The following is a 27184-nucleotide window of genomic DNA, read 5'->3' on the forward strand; positions in this document are numbered from 1 at the left end:
GAGCTGATGCGACTGCCAGGCTTGGCAAGCTGATGCAACAAGATGATATAATAAGAGACACAAGAAGAAAAACATAACAAGAGACACAAAAAAGCATGGAACGAAGGTGGCTCAAGCAATTAGGCACTTCCCTCCTACATCAGAGGTCCTGGTTTTGGTTCCTGGTGCCTCCTAAAGAAACAAGAAAGACAAACAGAAATAGCAAGTGCAAATAATGAGGAGGTGGGGAGAAATAAATAAATAAAAGTAAATCTTTAAGAAAAATAAATAAATAAAAAGCAAAGTGTGCAACAAAAGATTACAAGGTAAATGAAGAAATAGGAAATGAAGGCCCAACCAAAGGAACAAGAAAAATATGAGAAACCATCACCAAAGAAGACAATACATTGGATATTCCAGACAAAGACTATTAAAATATAATTAGATATGTTCAAAGAACTAAAAGTAAACACAAAAAAAGAAATAAAGGCTATCAGAAAAATAATATATGAGCAAAACAAGAATTAAAATAAAGAGAAAGAAACCATAAAAAGGAACTAGACAAATAACAGAGCTGAAGATCACCATAACAGAAATAAAAATTCCCTAGAGGGTTCAATAGTGGATTGGTGCTGGCAAATGAGTAAAGTTGAAGATAAGGCAAGTGAAATTATTCAGGCTGAAGAGGAAAAAGAAAAAAGAATGAAGACAAGTGAACATAGCTTAAGACACCTGTAGTACACCATTAAGGGTACCAATAAGTACATGCTTTACAGAAGTCCCAGAAGGAGAAGAGAGAAAGGGGCAGAAGTGATATTTAAAGAAATAATGGCAGAAACTTCCCAAATTTAATGACAGGCATGTATATATGCATCAGAGAAGCCCAATCAACTGTAAATAGGATCACTCAAATAGATCCATGCCCAGACACAATATAAAAAAACTGTCAAATGCCAAAGACAAAAAGAAACTTTAGAGAAGTATGATGAAGCAACAAGCCATGTACAAGGGAGTATCAATAAGATTAAGTGCTGATTTCTCATCAGAAACAATGGAGGCAAAATTCCAAATGAAGAATTTTATATCTGGCAAAACTGTCTTTCAAATATGAGGGAGAAATTAAGGCATACCCAGAAAATGCTAAGGGAACTCATCACCATTAGACAAGCTATACAAGCACTTTTAAGTGAGATCTTCAGATTGAAAGAAAATAGATGGTGGATTAAAGTGGCATAAAGAAATAAAGATCTTCAGTAAAATAACTACATGGGTGATTATAAATACCAGTACTGTTGTGTTGTAGTTTTGGTACGTACCTCTACATATAGAATACAAAATGCAAATTCATTAAAAGTGATGATATATCTATGGCATCAGATACACAATGAATAAAGATATAATTTATGACAAGAACACCAAAAGGTGGGGACAGTCAGGTATAGGAAAATAGGTTGTGTATGTTATTGGAGTTAAGTTGGTATCAAACAAAATGAGGTTGTTATAGATTCAGGATGTTAAATTGAGGCCCTAGAGTAAGCACAAAGAAAATGTCTGAAAAACATATGCAGAAAGAAAAGACAATGAACTCAAAATGGTTTTACTACAAAAAAGCAAATAAATATGAAAGTAGGCAATAATGGAAGAACTATAGAACAAAAAAGGTATAAGGCATACAAAACAAAACAGCAAAATGGTAGAAGATAATCCTATGTTAGCAGTAGGTACTTTAAATGTAAATGGAATAAATTCCCCAGTCAAAATGCAGAGATTGGAAAAATGGGTGAAACTGCATGACCCACTTATATGCTATTTACAAGAGACTCACCTTAAATTCAAAGACATAAATAGGTTGATAGTGAAATAATGGAAAAATATTCCATGCAAATAATAGTCAATAGAGAGCTGGGGTGACTATACTAATATCTGACAAAACAGAATTTAAGCCAAAAAGTGTTACAATGGATGAATGATAGTATAGACTGACAAAGGGACAATTCTGCAAAAAAATTTGAGAATTAAAAATATAAATGCACCTAAGAGCAGAATACTGACAAGATTTGAAGTCAGTAATAGATGGGTCTACATTAAGAGAACGAGAGTTCAATATACCACTTTCAACAATGGACAGGCCACCTAGACAGAAGATCAATACAGAAATAGAAGATATGAATGATACTATAATCTAGTCAGACTAACAGACATTAAAGGTTTGTGGCACCCCTTTAGCAAGTATCTCAGCGCCACTTTTCCAATGTGCTCGTTTTGCATCTGTGTCACATTTTAATTAAGGTATTTACACTGTTTTTGTAGACATAATGATACCACACTTACCAAGACTACAGTATAATATAAACATAACTTTTATATGCACTGGGAAATACAAAAATTTCTATGACTTACTTTAATGCAGTGGTCTAGAACTGAACTCACAATATTTCTAAGGTGTGCCTGTACTTTTCCTCAGGCATATCATCACTACCCAGAGATGATAGATACAATATGACCATTTATATCTAGTGTCATGTATGTAGTGGACATTTCTATAGGAATGTTTATTATTATTTTTTTAAACAAGTAGCTTTTACATGCATCTTATTTTATAAAGCTGTACATGGTAAATAGCATTAATCAGACATCACTATTTTATAATATGCTATTAATATCAATCATGTGACTCTTATTAAACAAGAAATATTAAAATTAATTAAATTTTTGGCAAAATTCCAAATCTTAGCAATTAGATTCATCTTGCAAATATTTTAATTTATGTGATTTTCAAAACAAAGGGGTACTTTTGAGCCTCAAGGGAATTACAACACCTACTCTCCAGTTCATTATACTCACCTAGGACAACTAATAAGGAGGTGATGATGGACAACCACCATACCAAGGAACCTAGAGAACCCACAACTGCAAGCAAGAGAGTCCCATCTATTAGCCATATGGGAATGAAGCCCCCTCTCAATTAGAGGTGGAGTGAGCATTACCATCCCAGAATCCTCAGGATTAGGGAATGTACTATGGACTAGAGTGGGCTTACTGGTATTCTACTATAGACTTATTGTGATTCTAGCAATGGAAGACCTTATACCACTGATGTGGAGGCAGTGGCCACTGGAGGTTCTGAGTCAGGGAGAGAGAAAATAGATGTAATATGGGGGGCATTTGGGTGACTTGGGAATTGTCCTGAGTGACAGTGCAATGACGGATACAGGTCATTATGTATCTTGCCATAACCTACAGAACTGTGTGGGAGAGAGCGTAAACTTCAGTGTAAACTCTGATCCATGCTTAATGACAATGCTCCAAAATGTGTTTAGCAATTGGAATAAATGTACCATACTAATGAAGGATGTTGTTAATGGGGGCAATTGTGCACAGTGTGGGGTGCAGGGCATAAGGGTAGTCCCTAAAATTTTTATGTAACATTTATGTTATCTAAATATCTTAAAAAATGATAATAAAAAATTAGAAAACAAAAACAAACACAAAAAACCCAAAGGGATACTTAAAAATTTTTAAGAAAATGACTTAAATGAATCCACGGAGTTCTGGTACTCATCTTACTACCAAAGATAGCTATCTTTATCTCCCAGTCATGCACTCAACCAATTTCACCTTGAACTAAAAAACCATTTCTGTACCTTGAGTGATCTATCATGTCATTTTAAATTTTTTAAAATGACCTAATGAAATGACTGCTTTTAAACATTAGCCAAAATTTACTCAGAGTTAACAACAGCATAGCGCCCAAAACAAACATCCTTGGGCAGATTTTAAAAATAAAGTAACCTAAGTTCTAGTGCTGAATTATAGTATATTAACATACTTTCCTAAAATAAAGAGGCAAATGAGATGACATTTAAAGGACCCTTTTATTCTATGTTTCTGACTATTAACTCATCAACTGCCTAAAAATAACAGTATATATCCATCAACCTACTGATATTCACTTAACTCCAGTTTATACTTTTGGTTCTCCAATCCTTTACAAATTACTTAAAGTCATTTAGTTATATCTGAAAATGAAGCTAATATAATAACCAAGTAATAAAAAAATTTTGAATATTTTTGTCAATTACACAAAGGTTGAATTTCTTACAAAAGTATGCTTCATACTTAAGATTAATTCTCAAGATAATTTAATGAGTATCTAAAGCAATATTAAATAGCTTGTCTTTCCAGAACATTAAATTCAGTATTCCTTTAATGGTTTAATGCTGTATGCACCTAGAAAAACATGCTCTTAAATCTTAGGCCTTTACCTTTCTGTCACATGGCAGGATCAAAAATGACAGAGCTCTCTTTTCCTGTGTGAGTGTTTTATATCAGACCTTACAAGGGGGTGGGGACTCAACCTGAGTCACGCCCACTGACTTAGTCGAATTAAAAGCTCAAAGTGGGAAGCGGACTTGGCCCAGTGGATAGGGCATCCGTCTACCACATGGGAAGTCTGCAGTTCAAACCCTGGGTCTCCTTTACCCGTGTGGAGCTGGCCCATGCACAGTGCTGATGTGTGCAAGGAGTGCCCTGCCAAGCAGGGGTGTCCCCTGCGTGCCCTGTAAGGAGCCGCCCAGCGCGGAAGAAAGTGCAGCCTGCCCAGGAATGGTGCCGCACACACAGAGAGCTGACGTAGCAAGATGACACAACAGAAAGAGACACAGATTCCCGTGCCACTGACAACAACAGAAGCGGACAAAAAGAACACACAGCAAATGGACACAAAGAACAGACGATTGGGGCGGGGAGAAGGGGAGAGAAATAAATAAAAATAAATCTACAAAAAAAAAAAAAGAAGCAAATCTTATCACTTAAAAAAAAAAGCCTAAAGTGATCTTATCAAATAATATAATCAAAGATCCCTCAGTTGAATTTAATGCAATCAAAGGGTATCATGCCAAGAGGAAAAGATTAGTTTACAAACATAAAATTAGGATTCATAAAATAATCTCAAATTGCTACACTATATTCAAGATTTGTAAAATGATAACTTTTTCCCAATTAGGTTTTTTATGCAATAGTCAAATGACCCCATATTTCCCTGATTCTACATCTCAATAGAATTTGGTTTCATCCAGGGCCCCATTCCCATCTCAGATATGATAGGAATTACCTGAATTTCCTTTCTGTCATGAAAGTCACAAAATCCTTAAATCAAAGGGATAATAGGGAACTGATTTGTAAAAGGAGAGTTGAAAGAAGAGAGAAAGAAAATACAATTTCTAGGGAACCAAGGGCCCAGATTCCGAAAGGAGAAGACTGGAGTCAGAAGAAACTGAGCTCCAGGCTAAGCTCTGTTTCTAATATTTATCCCCAGAGGCAAACCAACTTGGGAAGGATTACAGAAGAATATGGTTCTGTATAGTGAGCATCACTTGAGATTAAGTTAGAAATACTAATTCTCAAGACTACCCCTGGAGATTCTAGCTCATTAAGTCTGAGGTTAAAAAATCCGATCTGTGCAAGTGATTGATGATGGTGCAGTCATATTTGGGGACAGGCATTTTGTTGAGTCACCCAGTCAATGCAAACTCCCTTCTTTCTGCCCTATTGCTACTATGGAGGCTACAAAGTTAAATATTTATTTTCCAGCCCTCCCTGTAGCTAAGGGTAGCCTTTAAAAATAGCTATGGCAAATGATACTTAAAGGAAGTCCGTGAATACCACCACTACATCTTCCTTTCTGTCTTTTTCCTGCTTCCTTCTGACTTGATGCCTACAGGTTTCATCTTGTTTATCTTGTTTCTATAAACCAACATGCTAAGGATGGCAGAACGGAAAGACAGAAAATACACTGAGGACATCTAGACCCACTGTATCCATCCAGACACTTCTTGTTAGGTAAGAAACACATCCCTCTTTTTGCTTAAACCACCATTATTTGCTCGTAGTTGAAAGCATTTCTAAATGATACAGTGATTAAGGAGTGGATGACCTCAAATGTATAGTTCAGACCTAATATTCTAGAGTTCTAATTTAAAATAACCTAATTGTCCAGGGAAGGATACCTCTCCACAACATCTTGGTTTAGGAAGGTCAGAAAGATTATATGTCTCTTCCTAACCCTTTCCCATCCTTCATTGCAACTTTCCAATTTGGGAATGAAAAAACACCAGTTTTAATACACAGGAAACATCTTTCATGAAAGTCATTAATTAAAAGGGGTTAACTTAGGGAAACCTTGTAGTGTTGTCAATAATCACCTTTTCTATATAATAATTGGGGCTCAAGCTGGAAAAATAACTGTCTCCAAGGGTGAATCCATGTAAAAAGGAAAAGTAGCAGTCAACAATGACTATATCTATTTGGATCCTCCCATTTTGCACTACACCTAACTCATATTAAAGATAACTATTACAGAGGTATAAAACACATCAATAAATCTTGACTGAGATCCCAATATGGCAAAAAACAAAACAGAACAAAACAAAAGCAGGTTAGACAAGGTAGATGGTTATAATTGGTTAGAGGAAGGGTTCAGGAAGATACTACAAAATACTACAATAAAGCAAGTAAAATCACAAAGGTGAGCTAATTTCCACTTTTTCTATTAGGGAATGATTTTAACCTTCATACACATAGCAACCTGATTGCAAATACACTGATTTTCAATCAGGCTTTGGTGAACTTTTTCATTCAACCTACCAGTATTTGTTGCGTTGTTTGCTGTCACCAGGGATCCAGTATGGTTTTGGACAGGATTGTCTTGGGTTGCCGGAAGGCCTGGAGCTGACCATGATAGAGTATTGTATCCTGAAAGATTCTGCTGCTGCTGGGGTTGTTGTGATGGTGGAGGAGGAAGTGGCGATGGATGGCTGATAGCTGTATGTTGACTAGGAAATGAATTATCTTTAACCGGTCTGACAGTTGGAGCATTCTGTGAGGTAAACATTTGCCCAAATGGATCAGCAGCAGGCAGAGAGGGATATGAAACACTAGGATATGCAGCATTAGAAACTGTTGACATAGCATAATGAGCACAAGTAGAGGGAAATCCCTGAGAAGCTACAGAAGAGTACATGGCTGGACTATTATAGTGATTCACAAAAGAAGAGTATGGCTGGGAGTCACTGGTATGCAAATGAGATGCTGATGATGCAGCACCTTGGAAAGATCCCAGAGTGGATCCCATTATATGAGGAGCAGGAGGACCCCTGCCATACATCTGCTGTGCTCCTGGCTGTTGGTTCACTGTACTGGTCGTCACCACATTCTGTGTTGGTACTGTATAGAGACCAGCACAGTAATCACCACACTGGCTATCTGGCGGCAATGAGGTCATCTTCCCAGGTCCTTTAGGGTAATGTCCTGAGGGAGCAATATAGTTTTGAGGATGAAATCCATACCCAGATGGAACCTGCATTTGAATCTGTGCTGGACCTGAAAAAGAAAGAACAAATATACAGAGATTGGTAATGAGGAAAGTAAAAAATATATTGTAACTAAACAGCCATAAAAGTAAGCACCACAGAGGGGGGAAACAGAATCATGGAGTAATTTTTAAGTATAGTTCCCATCTAAATGTTGACTCAATTAATTTTCTTCATAATCCCAACTTGCTATAAAAGATATAGTATTACAGACCCACTGCCGTAGCTAGCCTCCAAAATAGACTTGAACAATCCCCCATATCTTCGTGTTCACCTTTGTTTAGTTCTCTCCCACAATATACTAATAATTTGTGCAACCAATAGCATATAGCAGAGGTGATGGTATATCACTTCCAGTATTAGGTTATAAAAGCCTGTGGCATCAGTCTTGGACCTGGGTGCTCTCAGATCACTCAGTCAGGCAGAAGCAGGCTGCCATATTGTGAACAGCCCTATGGAGAAGCTGTAGTGAGGAACTGAAATCTCTGGCCAATGGCCAGCAAGAAACTGAGGCCTGAAAACAACCACATGAGTGAGGCTGGAAGGAGCTCCTTCAAGTCAAGTCTTAAGATGTCTACGGACCTGGATCCCAGCTTGACTACAATCTCATGAGAGACCTGAACTGAACCATCCAGCTAGACTGCTCCTGAATTCCTATCACTTAGAAACTGTGAAATAATAAATATTTGTTGTTTTCAGGTACTAAGTTTTGGAGTATTTTATTATGTAGCAAGAGATAACTAGTATACCCAGCATAGAAGGAGTTTAGGGTTTTATTTATTTTTTAATTATAAAAGTAACAATGACCATTGTTTAAAAAAAAAAACCCCAAACAATGAAGAATATGAAAATGTAAAAGTCTCTCTCTCTCCCTGGTAGCTGATCTTCTACTTCCCAGATGTAGCAGCAGTTAATGGTTTCTTGTGTATCCTCTGTATACAAACTTATATATGATACCCAGCAAAAGTGGGTTCTTTCCTCCCTATATACTTTAAAGACCAATTCATGAGACACCAGGGTTTCAAAGAGAAAACCCAGAGATAAACCATACAAAAGAGTACAAATTATGTTTCTGTTTGTGTGTCTATTTGTTTAATGTGTATTTTCATACCTCCAGATGGTAATATCAAATTAACAAAGGAAAATTCTAAAGAGAGCTCTATTCAAATTGCTAAAAATTAAATAAGTACATTGTGACAGTCTGAAATTCTTTTATGAATCCCAAAAAGAGAAAGATTATGTTTGTGAACTAATCCATTCCTGTGGGTGTGAGCCCTTTCAATTGGACTACATCAGTGAGACATAACTCAGGTGGACCCTCCATCCTCTTACTGGGTCTGATATAAATGAAGACACACACGGGAAAACAGAGAAGCCCAGGGGAAGGTGGCGACCTTGGCAGAGATCAGCAGCCATCTTGATTTGCCATGTGGCCAGACAACAGGATCAACAGTGCTGACTTTGGTGAGAAAGTATCATTGATTGTGCCTTGATTTGAACATTTTACAGCCACCTCAGAACTGTAAGCTTTTACCCTAATAAATTTCCCATTATAAAAGCCAACACATTTCTGGTACTTTGCATCTGCAGCCCTTTGGCAAACTAAAACCTGCATATATATAAATGACTATCGCTGGGGTCCTAAATAGAAAAACTAATAATATAAATACCCAAACCTTGACCAAATAATTTTTCAGGATGAAAAAGTCATACAGAAAATGAACTAGAGAACTATTTGGAGGAAAAAACTAAAAACTAAAAAGGTTTTCCTGAACTCCTCCACAGGTTTCTATTGTCTATTCCTACCCCCAGCAACTTCATCAAACCGTTGACTGAATTCAGGCCAACACCCAAACAGTCAAGTAAACTGGTTGGGGAAACTATATAGGAAGGGATGGGTGTAGAAAGATGGGAAAGATGAGTTTAGCTTAGAATTCATTCCACTAGGCCTGGGAATTAAGAATGATAGAGACAGAGGGAATGTTAGAGAATAAACCCTGGTTTGCATATTTGTCCTGTAATCCCCCAATCAAAATTTTTTAATAGCCTTGGGATGAAAGTAATTAATAATCCAATTGCCCATTTTCAGTAAGTGAAGAATAAGTCCTTGAAAGTTATGAAAACGTTTTTCTAAATTATGATTGTAACAAATTAAACAATTATAATATATTCTCCAGAGCTTTGAGGTTGTTCATAATTTTAGAATACTATGGAAACAAAGAGGTTTTATCCTCCTCTGGAAGAAGAAAAAATAGTCTCTGCAAATTTGTGTTTAAGCAGGGAATATATAAGACAAGACCTGAATGGATATGTAAGTTGTAGAGGGTTTGTGGAAGTAAATTTTGTTTGTTGTTGACTGTAATTTAATAAGGTGATTTAAAGGTGAAATTTTGCTATAAGGTGAAATAACTGGTCAAAAGGGTTATAAATGGTTATAAAAGGTTATAGGATATTTGTAGAAGCATTTTTTAAACTGAGTGATTTCAAAGTAAATGGCTGATTCTGAGAAGCCATTATTAAGAAGAAATTGAGTTGATACTGATAACAAAAAAGCAACTTCATTGCAGAGAAACCATGCCACCTTAAAGTTGTGATCGATGCTAACTAGGATTTGATGAACTTATTTCTCGAATGATGTATTGATGCAAAACTAAAGTTTGTTTTTCTCTATTAAAGTAAGACTAATTATTGGTCTGTTTTGAGTAGAAAGATATAAAACTTTTTTTTTAAATAATCAATATATAACAGATAAAGAGTGTGCCTTATAAGAATAGCTTCTTGTACTTCATGTTAACTTTATCATAATTAATGGTTAAAAAAAAAAAAGAGCCACTGATATTTTGGATGTTAAGTCTTTCCTGACTATTTCACTATCTTATTTGTCACTGTGTAAAGTCCTGCTGAAACATAATGTTCAAACCTCACAACTTATAATATTCTAATAAAATTGATATCATCAATTTGAAACTGTTGCAAAGAATTTGTTCACTCACACTGTAAAAAGTGAGGTGCTAAAACATATACAGGGAAGCGGCTGTGGCTCACTCAGTTGGGCTCCTATCTACCATATGGGAGGCCCTGGTTTCACGTACCCAGGGCCACCTTGTGAAGGCGCTCTCTGAGTGCCACAGAGAGCTGACACAGCAGGATGATGCAACAAAGGAAGACAAGCAGACACAGAAAAACCGTGCAGCGAATAGACACATAGAACAGACAGCAAAACAAGCTGAGGAGGGGGAGAATAAATAAATAAATAAATCTTAAAAAATATATATATATACACAATTACGAAATATTACAGACCAATCTGACCATTAAAAGACATTTAGGAGAAGCGGACATGGCTCAACTGATAATGCATCTGTCTACCATATGGAGGGTCCAGGGTTCAATCCCCAGGGCCTCCTAAACTATGTGGTAAGCTGGCCCATGTGCGGTGCTGCTGCACACAAGGAGTGCCGTGCCACACAGGGGCGTCCCCATGTAGGGGTGCCCCACACATAAAGAGTGTGCCCCGCAAGGAGAGCTGCCCTGCATGAAAAAAGCGCAGCCCTCCCAAGAGTGGTGCCGCAGACATGGAAAGCTGGTGCAGCAAGATGACACAACAAAAAAGACACGCAGTTTTCCAGTGCTGCTGGATAATGCAAATGGATGCAGAAGAACACACAGTGAATAGACACAGAGAGCAGACAATGGGGTGGGGCGGGGTGAGGGGGAGAGAAATAAAATTTTTTTAAAATCTTAGAAAAAACAGTATCAAGAAATTTAAAAAGACATTTAGGGCAATTTTTTATAAAGAAAGTAATGCTAAAGACCAAAACTGATGTCATCACTGAAATTAACATTTTCAATATGTTTGCATTTAAAATTCATAATGGTAAAAATATAGTCCCAAACTGGAAACTCATAATACTTGTGTAAACTGTGGAAGATGTTAAATGTCATGCTATTTTGACAGTTTTAAATTTTAGAGTCACATTTTATTCTGATCAGAATTTTTACCAAGATGTTAAGCTTTTACAGACTTACATTTACTTCTAAGGGAAATACAATTTATAAAATGATATTATATCCAGTATTAGCTGCTTATTTCTGATACTGAATACTTGCAGAGATCCATGTTACATTTACCGCACTGAAGTTTTAAAAAAAAAAGACTCGCCCTCATTGTTTAAAGTAAATGTACTCTAAGGTGCAAATATTATTCCAATAGGCATGTGATTATCTTAAGGAGGTGGAAACAGGAAGATAATCTTGATTCCAATGGGAATCTTAGGTTTCACAAAATAATTTGGAAAATATTTTTTTCTGTACTGCTGAAGTTTATTCATAAATACCATGTATCAAGGGAGCAGGAGGGAGCGGGAGAGCGGGAGGGAGCTTGAGAGTGGGAAGCGGCGCAATGGCAGGAGCCACTGGCAGGCGGAAGGGGACTTTACTAATTTACAGTGAGCCAGGCCGCTAGGAGCAGGGACCCCCACCCTGCAGTCCCCTTGCAGTCCCAGGAGTGCGTGTACGAGCTGGGTGCGGGGCCCACCAAGGTCCTGCCAGCTGACCAAAAAGCATCCACACAGCTCTCCAAGAAAGACCCACAACGGACCCCAGGACCAGCTGAGTGGTGACGTGATCCTGAAGGAGGTATCTGCAGAGACTGCGACAAAATTAGTGCTTCCTCAGGGTAAAACTGCAGGTTTCTAACCCTGAACTCGGAAGTCGTGGGTAGGTAAATCCCTTCCCCCTAGGGCAAAGGGCTGCAGCTTCCCCTGAGAACTACCGGCCACAAGGCAGAGTTCACAAGGCCTGTGGTCCCTTAAATGCGTGAGCCCTAAGCCCATGTTCTCTGAACCCCCACAACCCACATCTCACAGACCCCCGTACCCTGAGACTACATTCTCCTGGGCCTCTGTTTCCCAAACCCAGTACTCCCGGAAATCTGGCATTGCCCTAGCCCGTCGGGCTAACTCCGGGAGTGGGAGGGTTTAGGTGGGAGGTGTGGAGGGGCCCAAGGAGTGCAGGTTCAATTTTCTGGTGCTCTCCTTTTACTGAGTTTGGAGGAGCATACCAGCTGACTTGAGAGCCTAGGAGGAGAGGAAAGGCAAATCTGCTGAGAGAGCCTGACTTATCTAAACGCCCTGGGATAGGAAACTTGGTCAGGGGGGTGGATCAGAAAACTAACTAGCCCCTCTGTAGCACACCTAAGGGAGAGGGACAGCAGGTTCTGTTTTGCAGGATTACAAAAGCATATTTAGGGTTCCTGGCAAGGGGTGGGTGCTCTCCCTCAAGAAATTGAGACATTATTTTCTGAGAAAAGTTGGGTCACCAGGGACCCATCTGAATCTTCTCCAGGAGCCCTCATACAGCCTTCCTACTGCCCTGGGAGAGGGGAAGTGAGGAAGGGAGAAAGGGGAAGTTCAGACTCCTAAGCAGTTTATTCAATGGCAAAGAGGATTCCTGCCTTGAGGAGTTGTCTGGTCTTTCTTGTTGGCTTGTGTTTTTTGTTTCTCCTTCCTCTTTATCCCCACATGGCCCTTTTATTTCTTTTTTTCCTTTCTCTTGCTTTCCTCCCTTCTTTTCTCTTTTTTTTATATTAGGTGCTGCAGGCAACAATTCTTATTGCTGTGCTTCCTCATCCTCAATTTCCTACTTACTGTGTGTACTTATTTTGGCTACCAACTCTATCCCCTTTCCTTTACACCTTTCTATCCTCCATTATTTATTGTTTCTCTTACATTCCACCTCTTTTTGTTTAGCCCCCAATATTTCTGACTTTTTATCTCTAATACCTCTATTCTGATTTCTATCTTTTATTCACTCTTTATATTGTCCTTTTTTTCTCTTTACTTCTCTCCAGACCACACTTCCTTTTTTTTTTTTTAAAGTGGTTCAGAGGTCTTTTTTTTTTTTTTTTAAGATTTATTTATTTATTTATTTATTTCTCCCCTCTTCCCCCCTCACCCCGGCCCCGGTTGTCTGTACTCTATGTCTATTTGCTGCACCTTCTTCTTTGTCCGCTTCTGTTGTTGTCAGTGGCACGGGAATCTCTGTCTCTTCTTGTTGCATCATCTTGTTGTGTCAGCTCTCCATGTGTGCAGCACAATTCCTGGACAGGCTGCACTTTCTTTCGTGCTGGGCGGCTCTCCTTATGGGGAGCATTCCTTGCACGTGGGGCTCCCCTATGCAGGGGCACCCATGTGGCAGGGCACTCCTTGCACGCATCAGCACTGCGCATGGGCCAGCTCCACACGGGTCAAGGAGGCCCGGGGTTTGAACCGCGGACCTCCCATATGGTAGGCGGAAGCCCTAATCACTGGGCCAAGTCCGCTTCCCTCACACTTTCCTTTTAATTCATACTACATTCCTCCCCATATTCAGTTTACTATCCCATTATAGGTACTCCACTTTTTTTTACTGTTATAACCCCACACAGCTTACATGAGTTCAAATAGCCATTCTCCTAGATCTCACATTGTTCTTCTGCTAACATCCACTATCAATACTATTATTATCTTTTTCTTTTCTTACCCCTTTTGCTGTCTGTGGCCCTCATATTCTCCTTCATGGGAAATTAGCCAACAACAAGGAAATAGAAAAAGAAGAACAAAGAGACAAAGGGAAGACTTAACATGCACACAAAAACAACAACTAATTGAACCCCAACATGAAAAAACAATATCAACTAAATAAACCCATCAAAATACAATGATGACCAGATAACAACAAAAAAACTATAAACCATACCAAAAACCAGGAAAACATGACCTAATCCAATGAATAAACTAAAAACCAGGAAGAGGAGTGGAACACCAAACAACTAATTAAAGTTCTCAAAACATGTATCATGGACCAATTTAATGAAATGAAGGAAGAAATTAAGGATATTAAGAAAACACTTGGGGAGCATACAGAAGAAATTGTAATCATACACAAAAAGATAACCGATATGATGGGGATGAACAGCACAATCCAAGAAATCAAAAATACACTCTCAGCAAATAGCAGATTTGAAGAGGCAGAGGAAAGAATTAGTGATTTGGAAGACACTACATCTGAAATCAAACAGATAGTAGAATTGATTGATAAAAAGATAGAAAAAAATCCAGCAGGGACTTAGGGATCTGAATGACAATGCAAAATGCGCAAACATATGCATTATAGGCATCCCAGAAGGAGAAGAGAAGGAAAGGGGATAAAAGGGGTGTTGGAGGAATAATGGCTATTTCCCAAAGTTACTGAGGGAGATGCATGTACTTGTCCAGGAAGCACAATGCACCCCAAATAACATAAATCCCAACAGGCCTACCCCAAATAGCATAAATCCCAACAGGCCTACCCCAAGACATATACTTGTCAAATTATCCAATGCACAAGACAAAGAGAAAATACTAAAAGCAGCAAGAGAAAAGAGAACCATCACTTGCAAAGGAGGCTCCATGCTGATTTCTCATCTGAAACCACAGAGGCAAGAAGGCAGTGGTATGACATAGTCAAGTACTAAAAGAAAAGAATTTCCAACGAAGAATATCCAGCAAAGATAGCATTCAAAAGTGATGAGAGTTCAAACTATTGACAGATAAACAGAAACTGAGAGAGTATGCCAAGAAGAAACCGGCCCTTCAAGAAATACTAAAGGGAGCTCTGCAGGAGGAAAGAAAAAAACAGGAGAGACAGAGCTGGAAGAGAGTGTAAGAACAACTAAAACAACCAAAAGAGATAAAAAAAAATCAAACAACATATGACAAACACAAATCCAAAGAAAATATGGCTGATATAAGTAATTCCTTGAAAGTAATAACACTGAATGTCAATAGATTAAACTCTTAAGAGACACAGATTGGAAGATTGGATAAGGAAATATGACCCATCTATATGCTGTCTACAAGAAACACATCTTAGACACAAAGATTCAAGGAGATTTAAAGTGAAAACAATCTTACAGGCAAACAATAACCAAAAAAGGGCAGAAGTAGCTATATTGATATCAGACAAAATAGACTTTAAATGAAAAACTATTGTGAGAGACAAAGATGGACACTACATATTAGTGAAAGGGATACTCTTTCAAGAGAAAAGAACAATCATAAATATTTATGCCCCGAACAAGGGTGCCTCCACATATGTGAGGCAAACACTGCAAAATCTAAAGGAAGGAATAGATGCCTCAACAATTATAGTGGGGGACTCTAACACACCACTGTCACCATTGCACAGAACATCTCAAAAAAGAATCAGTAAAGAAACAAAGACTTTGAACAATACGTTAGAGGATCTGGACATCATACACATATACAGAACATTACACCAAAATACAGCAGGACATACATTCTCTTCAAGTGCACATGGATCATTCTCCAAGATAGACACATGCTAGGCCACAGGGAAAGTCTCAATGAATTCAGAAAGAGTGAAATTATACGAAACAGTTTCTCTGACCACAGTGGAATGAAGTTGGAAATCTGCAAGGGCCAGAGACACAGATTAGGCACAAAGATATGGAAGTTAACCAACACACTCTTAGAAAAACAATGGGCCAAGGAAGAAATCTCAACAGAAATCAATAACTACCTTGAAATTAATGAAAATGATAACAACATATAAAAACTTATGGGATGCAGAAAAAGCTGTACTGTGAGGGAAATTCATAGACATAAATTCATATCTCAAAAAAGAAGAGCTAAAATTGAAGAACTGCACAATTGGAGGAATTAGTAAAAACACAACAAACTGACCCCAAAGAAAGAAGAAAGAAAGAAATAACAAAGATCAGAGCAGAACTAAATGAAATAGAAAATAAGAAAGCGCTTGAAAAAATAAACAAAGCAAAGACCTGGTTCTTTGAGAAGATCAATAAAATTGAAAAACCCTTAGCTAGACTAACAAAGAAAAAGAGAGAGAAAATGCAAATACACAAAATAAGAACTGAGAAAGGGGATATCATCACTGACCCCACTGAAATAAAGACTATCATAAGAGGATACTTTGAAAAACTATATTCCAACAAGAAAGACAATTTAGAGGAAATCGATGATCTCAACAAACCAATCACAAGTAAAAAGATAGAATCAGTCATTAAAAACCTCCCAACTAAGAACAACCCTGGGCCAGATGGTTTCACAGGTGAATTCTACCAAACCTTCTGGAAAGAAGTAACACCAATCTTGTTTAAACTTTTCCAAAAAATCGAAATAGAAGGAACATTGCCTAACTTATGATGCCAACATTACCCTAATACCAAAGTCAAAGACTCCACAAGAAAGGAAAATTACAGACCAATCTCTTTAATGAACCTAGATGCACAAATCCTCAACAAAATACTTGCTAATCGCATTCAACAACACATTAAACATATTATACACCATGACCAAGTGGGTTTCATTCATGGTATGCAAGGATGGTTCAACATAAGAAAATCAATTAATGTAATACACCACATAAACAGATTGAAGGAAAAAAAAACACATGATCCTATCTATATTTGCAGCAAAAATTCCCCAAGTGCAATGGCAAAGACCAACTAAGAAGGATTTTCCAACAATGAGTCCCTGATACTGATGACTATGCTTATGAGTCTATGTGCCTGAAATATGAACTAGGCCTAGAGCTGCAGGGTGCCTAAGAGTTACCTCCTGAGAGCCTCCATGCTGCTCAAATGTGGCCACTCTCAAGCCAAATTCAGCATGTAAATGCATTACATTCCCCCCAGCATGGGACATGACTCCCAGGGATAAGCCTTCCTGGCACTGAGGGATTATTAGCAAGTGCCAGCTGGTGATGTAAATAGGAAAAGACCTTGAATAAAAAGGTCAACTCAGACCAGCAGAATATCTCAGCTTTCATGTAATATCAGGTGTTAAAAACTGCTTTTTGACCTGGAATAAAAGGGGGGAAATGGCAAAGACAAAAGAGTTTATATGGCTAAGAGTCTTCAAAAAAGAATCAGGAGGTCATCAGAGGGGTTATGCTTATGCACTCCTCTGGAAGACCCCAGAAACAACCAAAGTGGATACAACCCCAGGTACTGGTTCTCCTGAGAGCTACAGAGACCCACAGGGATATGGTCATGGCAGATAGTTCTGCAGCTCAGTACCATGTCAGTGGGTCCTACTTTGGAATTTGTGTCCCTGAGTGTGATGGAGTTGGACTCAGATGTGACCTTTCTATACGAGCCTCTTCTGTCACTTTTACTAAACCTATGGTTGGTGTTAGCATTGGTGTATGCTTAGGAGACTTGAATCTCTGGACTGTCCATGTGCCAGCTGGGCCCTGAGCCTCAGCAGAGTTGCAACTCCCAATCTCTGGCTCGTTGGACTTAAACAGGTCAGCTAACAGGGAGGTGAAGGTTGTCAATCACCACACCAGAGAACTGAGAGTAACTACAACTGCAAGCAGGAGAATTGCAGCCATCATCCATGTGGAATCTAAACCCCCTCTTGATATAGAGGTAGAGTGGACATCATCATATAGAGGCCCACAGAATGGAGGAATAAAAAATGGATTAGAGTGGACTTACTGATATTCTACTATAAAACTTTTGTGACTACTAATAGAAGAAATTGTATCACTGATGGGGACAAAGTGACCACAGTAGTTGCTGAGGGCAGGGAGTGGGAAGAAGAGATGTGATGAGGGGGCATTTTGGGGACTTTGGAGTTGTCCTAAATGATATTTCAGGGTCAGATGCTGGACATTATATATCCTGCCATAACCCACTGAATGTACCAGGAAAGAGTGTGAACTACAGAGTAAATTATTATCCATGTGGTGCAGCAGTGCTCCAAAATGTGTTTGCTGAGTGCGATGAGTATGCCACAATGATGGGGGAGGTTGTTAGTGTGGGAAGAGTTGGGTGGGGGTTGGGTGGTATACGGGAAATTCTCATGTTTTTTATAACGTAACCTTTTTTGTGATGTATGTATCTTCAAAAAAATACAGTTTACAAAAATGATGGGGGTGGGGGGTTGGGTTATATGGGAACCTCTTAGTTTTTTTTTTTAATGTAACATTCTATGTGATCTATTAACTTTAATAAAAATAAAAAATAAAAAAAAGGTGGAGGAAGTCCTTGCAGATATGGTAGAAATAGCAAGAGAACTAGAATTAGTAGTAGAGCCAAAAGCTGTGACAGAATTGCTGCAATCAGGTTAGTATTTTTTTTGCAACTGTTAAGTTTGAAATTATTTCAAAATAAAAAGTTAAAAGAGAAAATAAATAAACACTATGTATATTACAGAGAGAACACTGTGGATACTGTTGCTTTTAATCCAGGGTCAAATACTTTCAAGAACTTTAAAAAATAGTTTCATTTAATATATTATGAGTGGGTGGGGTATAGGGTATAAGGGAAACCTCAAATGTTTTAATGTAACTTTTTTTGTGATCTACGAATCTTTAAAAAAAAAGACAAAAATAAAAAATATATTATGAGTAACATGAGAAGTATTTGGAAGGTATTGTAAATTGAAGGAATTTTCTAACCCTCGGTTGGTTAAATCTACATAAGTAAAATGTTACTTATATATTATTTATATAGTTAGAGGTTGTATAAAATTCTTAAAGACTTAAGTTCCCACTGTTGATATTCTATCCTAATACTGATCTGCATGGTGGTATTTGTTGGTTATAGTTATAGTTATTCTTAGAAGAATGCTATATGTTATGGAAACAACCAAAATTTTCTTATCAGTTACACTATTCTGCTCTGATACTTCCCTAAAAGAGGATACAGTCAGCTCATATTCAACAAAAGGATTTTAAAAGAGAAGCAAAGCAAGTTTATAAGTAATGTTCTACCTGTAATTAACATAATCCTGGTAAAAGCATAACAACAAAATGAAACAAAATTCTATTATGGTCTGTAGTTAATGATCTCCAGAATAGCGTTATTTAAAATACTGATAAGGGAATTAGCACCTCGATTGTAAGCTCTTGCAGCAGTCACATTTATTCTTGGGCTCTGATCTCTAGTTATTTCTAAATCCTGAGATGCTTTAGTATTTGTGTATAACCTGATAATTCCCTAGAACTTTTAAGTGTCTGTATGACACTCGAGATTCAAAGCTAAAGTTCTCCAGCTCTAAAGGTGCTGAAGAAACAGCATTAATTCTAAAAGACCTCCCCAATTAAAGAAGCCAAAGAATGAATCAATTAAAGGTAAATATGATAACCTAGGTATAGACTAAGATGAATCAGTATACAAGGTAAAACATAATATTACCGATATTTTAAAACTTTAAGTACTATGGGGACCAGAAAGAAGATACTTATTTTGTCAAGAAAAGTCTTCACTGGGAAATTCCTACTATTCTCTCAAGCAATAAGGGCTTCCAAATTATTGAAAACTGTGGAACTCCACAAGGTAAACCGATAAACTCTGAAATATATACACCCTGCCTAATAAAAGGAAATGTGCTAGCAAGATGAGCCCTTGGTTTTGAGGCTGGCACACACGAAACTTATTTCTATAATGACAAAGCTAAACCTAATTATAATTGATGCCTAAGAGTCCCCTCCTGAAGACCTCATTTTATTCCTCAAATGTGGCCTGCTTCTCTAAGACAAACCCTACAAATAAGTTCACTACTTTCCTGTGGGACACGACAAGACTTCCAGGGATAAAGTTTTCCCTGGCTTCATGGGACATGGGTCCCAAAGATTTTCCTGGCAACGTGGGCCTTGACAAGTCCCAGGGATGGGCCTCACTGACAATGTGGGATTAGACAAAAAGGGGAGAAACAGAACAAAATAAAGTTTTAATGGATAAGAGATTTCAAACAGAGTTGGGAGGCCATTCTGGAGGTTACTCTTATGCAGGCTTCAGCCAGATAAAGTGCAGATTGCCAGCCTAAGGAACACCCTGAGCTCTACCTATCTATAAAAATTACTTCCTCAATATAATACAGTTCTACTCTTTTCATTTAAACCTATAATGGTCAATTTACTTATTAAGTTTATTTTTCAGAAACTTAAGCCTCCGGATTACTTCTATGCAGGTTAAACCCTGAAATTTAGAACGCCAGTCTCCTCAGGAATGGCAATCAGTTCCAACTCCAACCTCCAGGGTCAAGGCCCCCTTACAGCAGGAAGCAGTCCAAGGATCAGTCCTTGTCCAGATCCCCAAGATTGGGGAAGTAACAAAAGGGAGGGATTGTAACCTAAGGGTTAAGAATTAACAAATGATTATGATTACAAAATTATTATAGAGATGCTTTTTTCCTTATTTTTCCAGTGTATTATAGAATAGTCAAAAGTTAATCCCTGAAATGACTGAAACTGGCGTCACTTTTGTTTATTATTTCAAAACTAGACTCACCCTTGTGTATACTTACTATTGTGATGGTAATTTTAGATGGATCTTACCTTTGTATGTGGTTATTTCTACCTGATATGATGATGAATATTCCAGAGAGATTTTACTCTTGTATATGACCATTTCTAATGAAATGGTAATCACTCCATCATCCTCTTTGAAATCCCTCAGAAAAACCTCGTAACTAACTTCTGCTCTGTACCTACTGTCCCCAGCTGCCTTGGATTTCTGAAGATTGTTTTGTGATTGTAATAACTTTGTGACTCACCCCCTTTCATCCAGCCCTTTAATGTTTACTAATGAAGTAACTTGAGCCTGGATATGATAAATTATCAGATTTACTACAGTTCCAGGAGGCAGTTTTTGGACATTAGGCCACTGTTTTTGCTTCCACAAATTCTTTCTCTTTAAAACCGTGTCTCAGGGATTGGGATTGGTCTTGTTTAAAAAAAAAGATTTATTTATTTATTTATCCACCTCCCCCTCATTGTTTTACACTAACTGTCTGCTCTCTTTGTCCATTTCCTGTGTTCTTCTGTGTCTGTTTGTCTTTTCTTTAGGTGGCACCGGGAACTGATCCCAGGACCTTCTGGATTGGGATAGTGGTACTCAATCTCTTATGCCACCTCAGTTCCCTGGTCTGCTGTATCTCTTCTTATCTCTCCTTTGTGTCTCTTTTTGTTGCATCATCTTGCTGTGTCAGCTCTCCATGCTGGCCAGCACTCCCGCACAGGACAGTACTCCTGCAAGGGCCAGCATGCTGCATGATCAGCACTCCTGCATAGACCACCATTCTGCATGGGCCAGCTCTCAGCTTAGGTCAGCTTACGCATACGGGCCAGGTTGCCTTCACCAGAAGGCCCCGGAAATTGAACCCTGGACCTCCTATATGGTAGATGGGAGCCCAATTGCTTGAGCCACATCTGTTTCCCAAGAATTGGTCTTTAAAGTGAACTGGGGAAGCAGAGGTGGCTCAAATGCCTGGGTGCCTCCCTCCCAACTGGCAGGTCCTGGGTTCAATTCCCAGTGCCTCCTAAAAAGAAGATGAACAGAGAGCAGACAGCAAGTGCAAACAACGAGGTGGGGGGAGCGGGATAGGAGGGAGATAAGTAAATAAAATAAAATCTTTAAAAAAAAACAAAAAAAAAGTGAATTAGGAAGAAAGAACTCACTCTTGCTGAGTATTATAAATACATGTAATGCATATATAAGCATTTGTATAAATTTATTTTTTAAACACAAATAGGATTATACTATAGTTCTGCTATTTACTTTTTTAAAAAATTACATCCTGGATATCATTGTGTTTCTATATGTATATGCATACGCATATGTATATACCTTCGTCTTTAAAAAACTATATACTACTTCATTGAAGAGATATAACTAAACCCCCACTGATGAATATTTCAGGGTGAACTAACTTTTAATATACTTACAAAAATATATTTATTAATATATCTGTGATGAGTCCGTTGGGTAAGTTCCTAGAAGTGAAACAGGAGGTGCCAAGGGTGTGCTTTTGACCATTATTGCCAAACAGCTCTCCAAAAAGATCTATCAATGTCTACCCCTCATCAATTATGCTTAAGAATGCCTCATCTTGCCAGCATTATCATCACTTTAAATTTTGCTGATATGATAAGTGAGAAGCACTATAGTTCTTAGCTGTGATGCTGAATCTTTTCAAATGTTTATTAGCCATTTGGATGTCTTTCTCAGTCATTTTGCCTTTTTTCCTAGAGAGCTGTGCTTTCCTTAATGATTTATAAGTGTCTTATATATTAAGAAAATTAGCCCTATTTTATTACTACATGCTACAAATATTTTCCATAGGCTATTGTTTGTCTTTTGACTTCGTTCATGCTGTTTTTTGCTATAGTTATCTGATTATTATGTAGTAAAATTTATGTTTGATAGATTTTTTAAATCATACCTAGAGCCTTTCCCATTCCAAGATTATAAAATTATTTACCCATGTTTTCTTCTTGATGCTTTCATGCTTCCATTTTTATATATTTATCTTCTATTACCAAATGTCTTTATTTTATTATGAAACATAAAAGGTAACATCAATCTTAACATTAATTCTATCAATACTAATATAAATATTTTAAAAATACTATGTGCCATTCACTGTTCCAAACGCTTTACATATATTAACTTCTTTAATCCTCTTCTGAACCCTCTGAAATAAATAGCATTATTATACCCATTGTATAATATATAATAACTGAGGTACAGAACTTAGGACATTTAAATACAGTCACATATTTAGGAAAGAACAGGGCTGGTATTTGAATCAAGCAATCAGCTCCGAGTCCATGCTTTCAGTCAATGATCTATTGCATTTGCTACACTAAGATCCAGCTTTATTTTTCAGTCCATAAAGTGGCTGGTAGAGGTTTCTCTCTTGCAAGGTGTATAATGATTAACTGATCACAAGGTTTACAATGGTTAACAAACAGTGACATGCATTCCTATGACACAGAACAGGCCCTCATCCAGAGCCTACGTGTCCAGATACAGTTCATTTCCTTACAAGAATAGACAAAGAAGCCACATGATACCACCCACCCCTCCCACATCCCTAGAATTCACTACCCCTAGCCCACCACCCCCTAGCCATACCTACTGGCCCTCGGGTCTTACCCCAACCCCCTCCCACTGACTAAACATTTTCCCGCCTATAGATGTACTGTATAAATTCTGACTGCCTCTGACAGAGGTGGGCTGAAGTCTCTCTTCAGACCCCTGCCATGCTGGCAGGAGGACTAAAGTCTATTCTTCAGACCCCCTCTGTTGGGAGAGCTTCTTAATAAACTTTCTGCCTGCAATCATGTCTGTCAGTCTCCATGTCCAAGTGAGCGCTGTTTTTTCTCTAACAGTGGCCAATTGTCCCAACATGGAATTCTAGTCTTAGTTCCAACTACTTTTCTTTGGGTTTGGGGCAAATTTTAATTAACCTAGAATCTAGTTTTCCTATCTGATAGAAGGAAAAAGGTAGCTGTGTCACACCTCAAATGAAAGGAAAACAAAAGAATATTCACGAGCTTTTTAAGTGCACTGATACAAGTATACAAAATAAGTGCCACTGTATTCCTTGACATAATAATGTATAAAAATATTTCTCTATAAATGATATATGAACCAAGCTTATATTTCCTTATTCTGTTTTCAGTTTCTATGAAACAATGTAGTGGAATCTTAATTTTTTTGTTATGTAAATACATATTCTATGATAGACACAATGAAATTTTACACAATGAAGCTGGAAGGGAAAAATACTATCCACAGTTCTCCTATAATTCCAGTGGGTATACAGAGAATTGAAGCTCAAATATATTTTTTTATTAAGTTTTATAATTCACTTTTCCTATAAGTAATATTTTATAACAAGGTGATAGTTCAACTGAAAGAATGTATTTACTTATGGAGAAATAAGTCTAACAGGAAATGTTCATTAACACAACAAAAATATTAAATATTCTCTTTTTCCATATTTAAATATATAAAAAGATGGATTTGCACACTTCACTACAGTCTCACAAAAATCCACACTGGCACAATTTATCAATCAAGAAAAGAGCCAAGTTAGAGTTAGATAAATCTATTTAAGTATCTACCCACTTAATGACTGATTTGGCTCATCGATGCCACATGATCTGAAAACAGGGAAATAAGCATCAACATGTCCAAGCTACTGAAATATTCTTCTAAAAATAACAGGAATATTTTATCTTTTGAAAATTACCAGAGGTGAATTACCCACCAGAGGAAGCCTATTTACTTTCCAGTCCATCAAAGAAAATAAAGATACTTTCTCAGGCTCAGGGATATGGGAAAGATCACCTAGTTATATGTTAATGTTTACCATTCCTTATGTCATATCATGTATGAAAAAGCATGTGAAAATAATGAAAAGTAATCAAAGGATAATAAATAAATCAAGATCCCTTTGACCAGACACAAAGTACTACATATTGTATGGTTCCATTTATATAAAATGTAAATATAAATCAATTTGTAATGATGGATTTAGATTAGTAGTTATGTAGGGCTGGAGAAGGATAGAGGGATTGACAGGTGACTGCTAAGGGGTACTGCGTTTTCTCTTTTTGGAGTAATGAAATTTTCTAAAAACTTTTTATGAGGATAAATACACAACACTGTGATTATAAAAGCCAGTGATTGTACACGCTGGATAGATTGTGAATATATCTCAATAAAACTGTAAAATAAATAAATGGGATTCTTCCCATCTCAAAAAAAAATTCTTTTAAATCATGTTTTTAAAAGCCTGTACTAAAAATAGAAGCAATAAACTAGATAAGGATTGGTTTAGGTGAAAAGAAACAGCTATCTAGAGCAAGCAAAGAATATCAACGTAATATTGAAGTGTTATTTATTCTGCTTATACCAAAAACCGAGCCTGGCAAATATTACAAATACATAGTTTAAGTACACCATCTTTTTTTTATTTTTAAACAAGTCTGTAGAACAAATTATGGAAATCTTATTAGTGTTAGCATTTTCACTCACCTATATTTCCTATAATTCCCTTAGCAACTATAACAGTTTAAAATACGGTCCCCAAATTCTTTCATATGTGCTGTTTAAAGGACGGAGCCTATGTCTCCTACCCTTTAATTTGAACAGGCTTATAACAGCTTCTATAATAATTACAGAAGTCAAGCTGTGTGGCTTCCAAGGTTTGGTCATAGATAATTCAGCTTCTGCATTATTTTGATGTAACACTTGCAGGTGGAGCCCTTAGCAGTTTGAAAGAAATTCAGTTATTCCATTGCTACCATACCCTAAGGAAGCCAAATTACATGGAGCGGTTTCATGTAGGCACACTGGTCAAAAGTCCTAGTCTTAAGAGTCATCGCAGCCCAGGAGCAAGATACATGAGTAAATCAGCCTTCCAGATCATTCTGATCTCATCACTGAGTTATTCCTATTTTCTGAATCTTTCCAACTGAGGCCTTAGATGTCATAGAGCATAAATAAGCCACCCACACCGTGTCCTGTCTGAATTCCTGATCCACAGAATCTGTGAGCAAAAAAATTTACTGTGGTAACTTTAGCCCACAAATTATTTGGTACGCCTCACTCCAGAAGGCGGAGCTTAAATCCCCTCTTTTTGGATGTAGACTGCAGTTAGTAAATCGCTTTTAATGAACAGAGTGAGAAAAAGAAAAAACAGAACCTTATGGTGAAAGAATCTGGCAGACACCATCTTAATCAAGTGTCCAAGGTTAGTATCACCAGAACTAAGCTGATATCACATGACCAAAGCAAAATACCAGCAATGAGTTGGCGTTTATAATGAGAATGCATTAGGTTAAAAGCTTATAGTTCTGATGGGAAACAGATGTGGCTCAACCAATTGGGTGCCTGCCTACCACATAGGAGGTCTCAGGACTTGGCCCAATGGATAGGGCGTCAGCCTCCCACACGGGGGGTCCATGGTTCAAACCCTGGGCCTCCTTGACCTGTGTGCAGCTGGCTGATGCACACAAGGAGTGCCATGCCATGCAGCGGTGTCCCCTGCATAGGGGAGCTCCACATGCAAGGAGTGCGCCCCATAAGGAGAGCCACTCAGCGCGAAAGAAAGTGCAGCCTGCCCAAGAATGGCGCCGGTACACACGGAGAGCTGACATGACAAGATGAAAGATGATGCAACAAAAAGAAATACAGATTCCCAGTGCTGCTGCTAAGGATAGAAGTGGTCACAGAAGAACACGCAGTGAATGGACACAGAGAGCAGACAATTGGGGGGTGGGGGGCCGGCGGGAGGGAGAGGGGAGAGAAATAATAAATAAAAAATAAATCTTTTAAAAAAATAAAAAAGAGAATATGGGAATGCTATACTGTGATAACTGTTGTGTAAATCTAAAATATTTAAAAATAAAATGTTGTTAAAATACCAGTGGAAAGAAATGCTGGTAATGACCTAATAAATTGACTGTATGATACAATGCTTTAGAAAAATGACTAGTGACTACATTAAATATAACCAGAGCCATTTTCTTTTGGGGACCAAATCATGTACGCTACAAAAAACACGTAAATAGGACCAATTGTAAACAGGTCCTCTTGTAAACAGGACCTCTGAAGAGGCTACTATCAGTAAGGCATGGACTCATTTGTGAATGGGCCTCAAAATTGTAAGCTTGTAAGCCAATATATTCCCATTGTAAAAGCTAACCCATTTCATGGTATCTGCATTTTGGTAGCCTAACAGACTAAAAGAAATACCTACCCAGCACCTCTCAAATGTCAAGGTGATTAAAACAAGAAAAGGTTACAAAACTATCACAGATCAGAGGAGACTAGGAAGACAAAACAACTAATGCAATATGGTATCCTGGATTAGATCTCGAAACAGAAAAAGACTAGAAGGGAAACTGGTGAAGTAAAAATAAAATCTGTTGTATTTCACCAATATTAATTTCTTAGTTTTGATAAGTTATTGTGATTCTCTAAGACACTAACATTAGTGGGAGCTGAATGAAGAGTACAAAAC

General features: G+C 37.7%; 1 protein-coding gene across 4 annotated transcripts in view; it reads right to left on the reverse strand.

The window, feature by feature from the left end:
• SEC24B (SEC24 homolog B, COPII coat complex component) overlaps positions 1 to 27184 on the reverse strand; it is a 113741-nt gene that overhangs the window by 75647 nt on the left and 10910 nt on the right. For all 4 annotated transcript variants that reach the window (XM_058294265.2, XM_058294283.2, XM_058294274.2 and 1 more), the window contains exon 2: positions 6625 to 7359. In XM_058294265.2, the coding sequence (XP_058150248.1) occupies positions 6625 to 7359 (735 nt within the window). The remainder of the gene's footprint in view (positions 1 to 6624; positions 7360 to 27184) is intronic.

Source organism: Dasypus novemcinctus, chromosome 1 (genome assembly GCF_030445035.2).
Source record: "Dasypus novemcinctus isolate mDasNov1 chromosome 1, mDasNov1.1.hap2, whole genome shotgun sequence".
Taxonomy (NCBI): domain Eukaryota; kingdom Metazoa; phylum Chordata; class Mammalia; order Cingulata; family Dasypodidae; genus Dasypus; species Dasypus novemcinctus.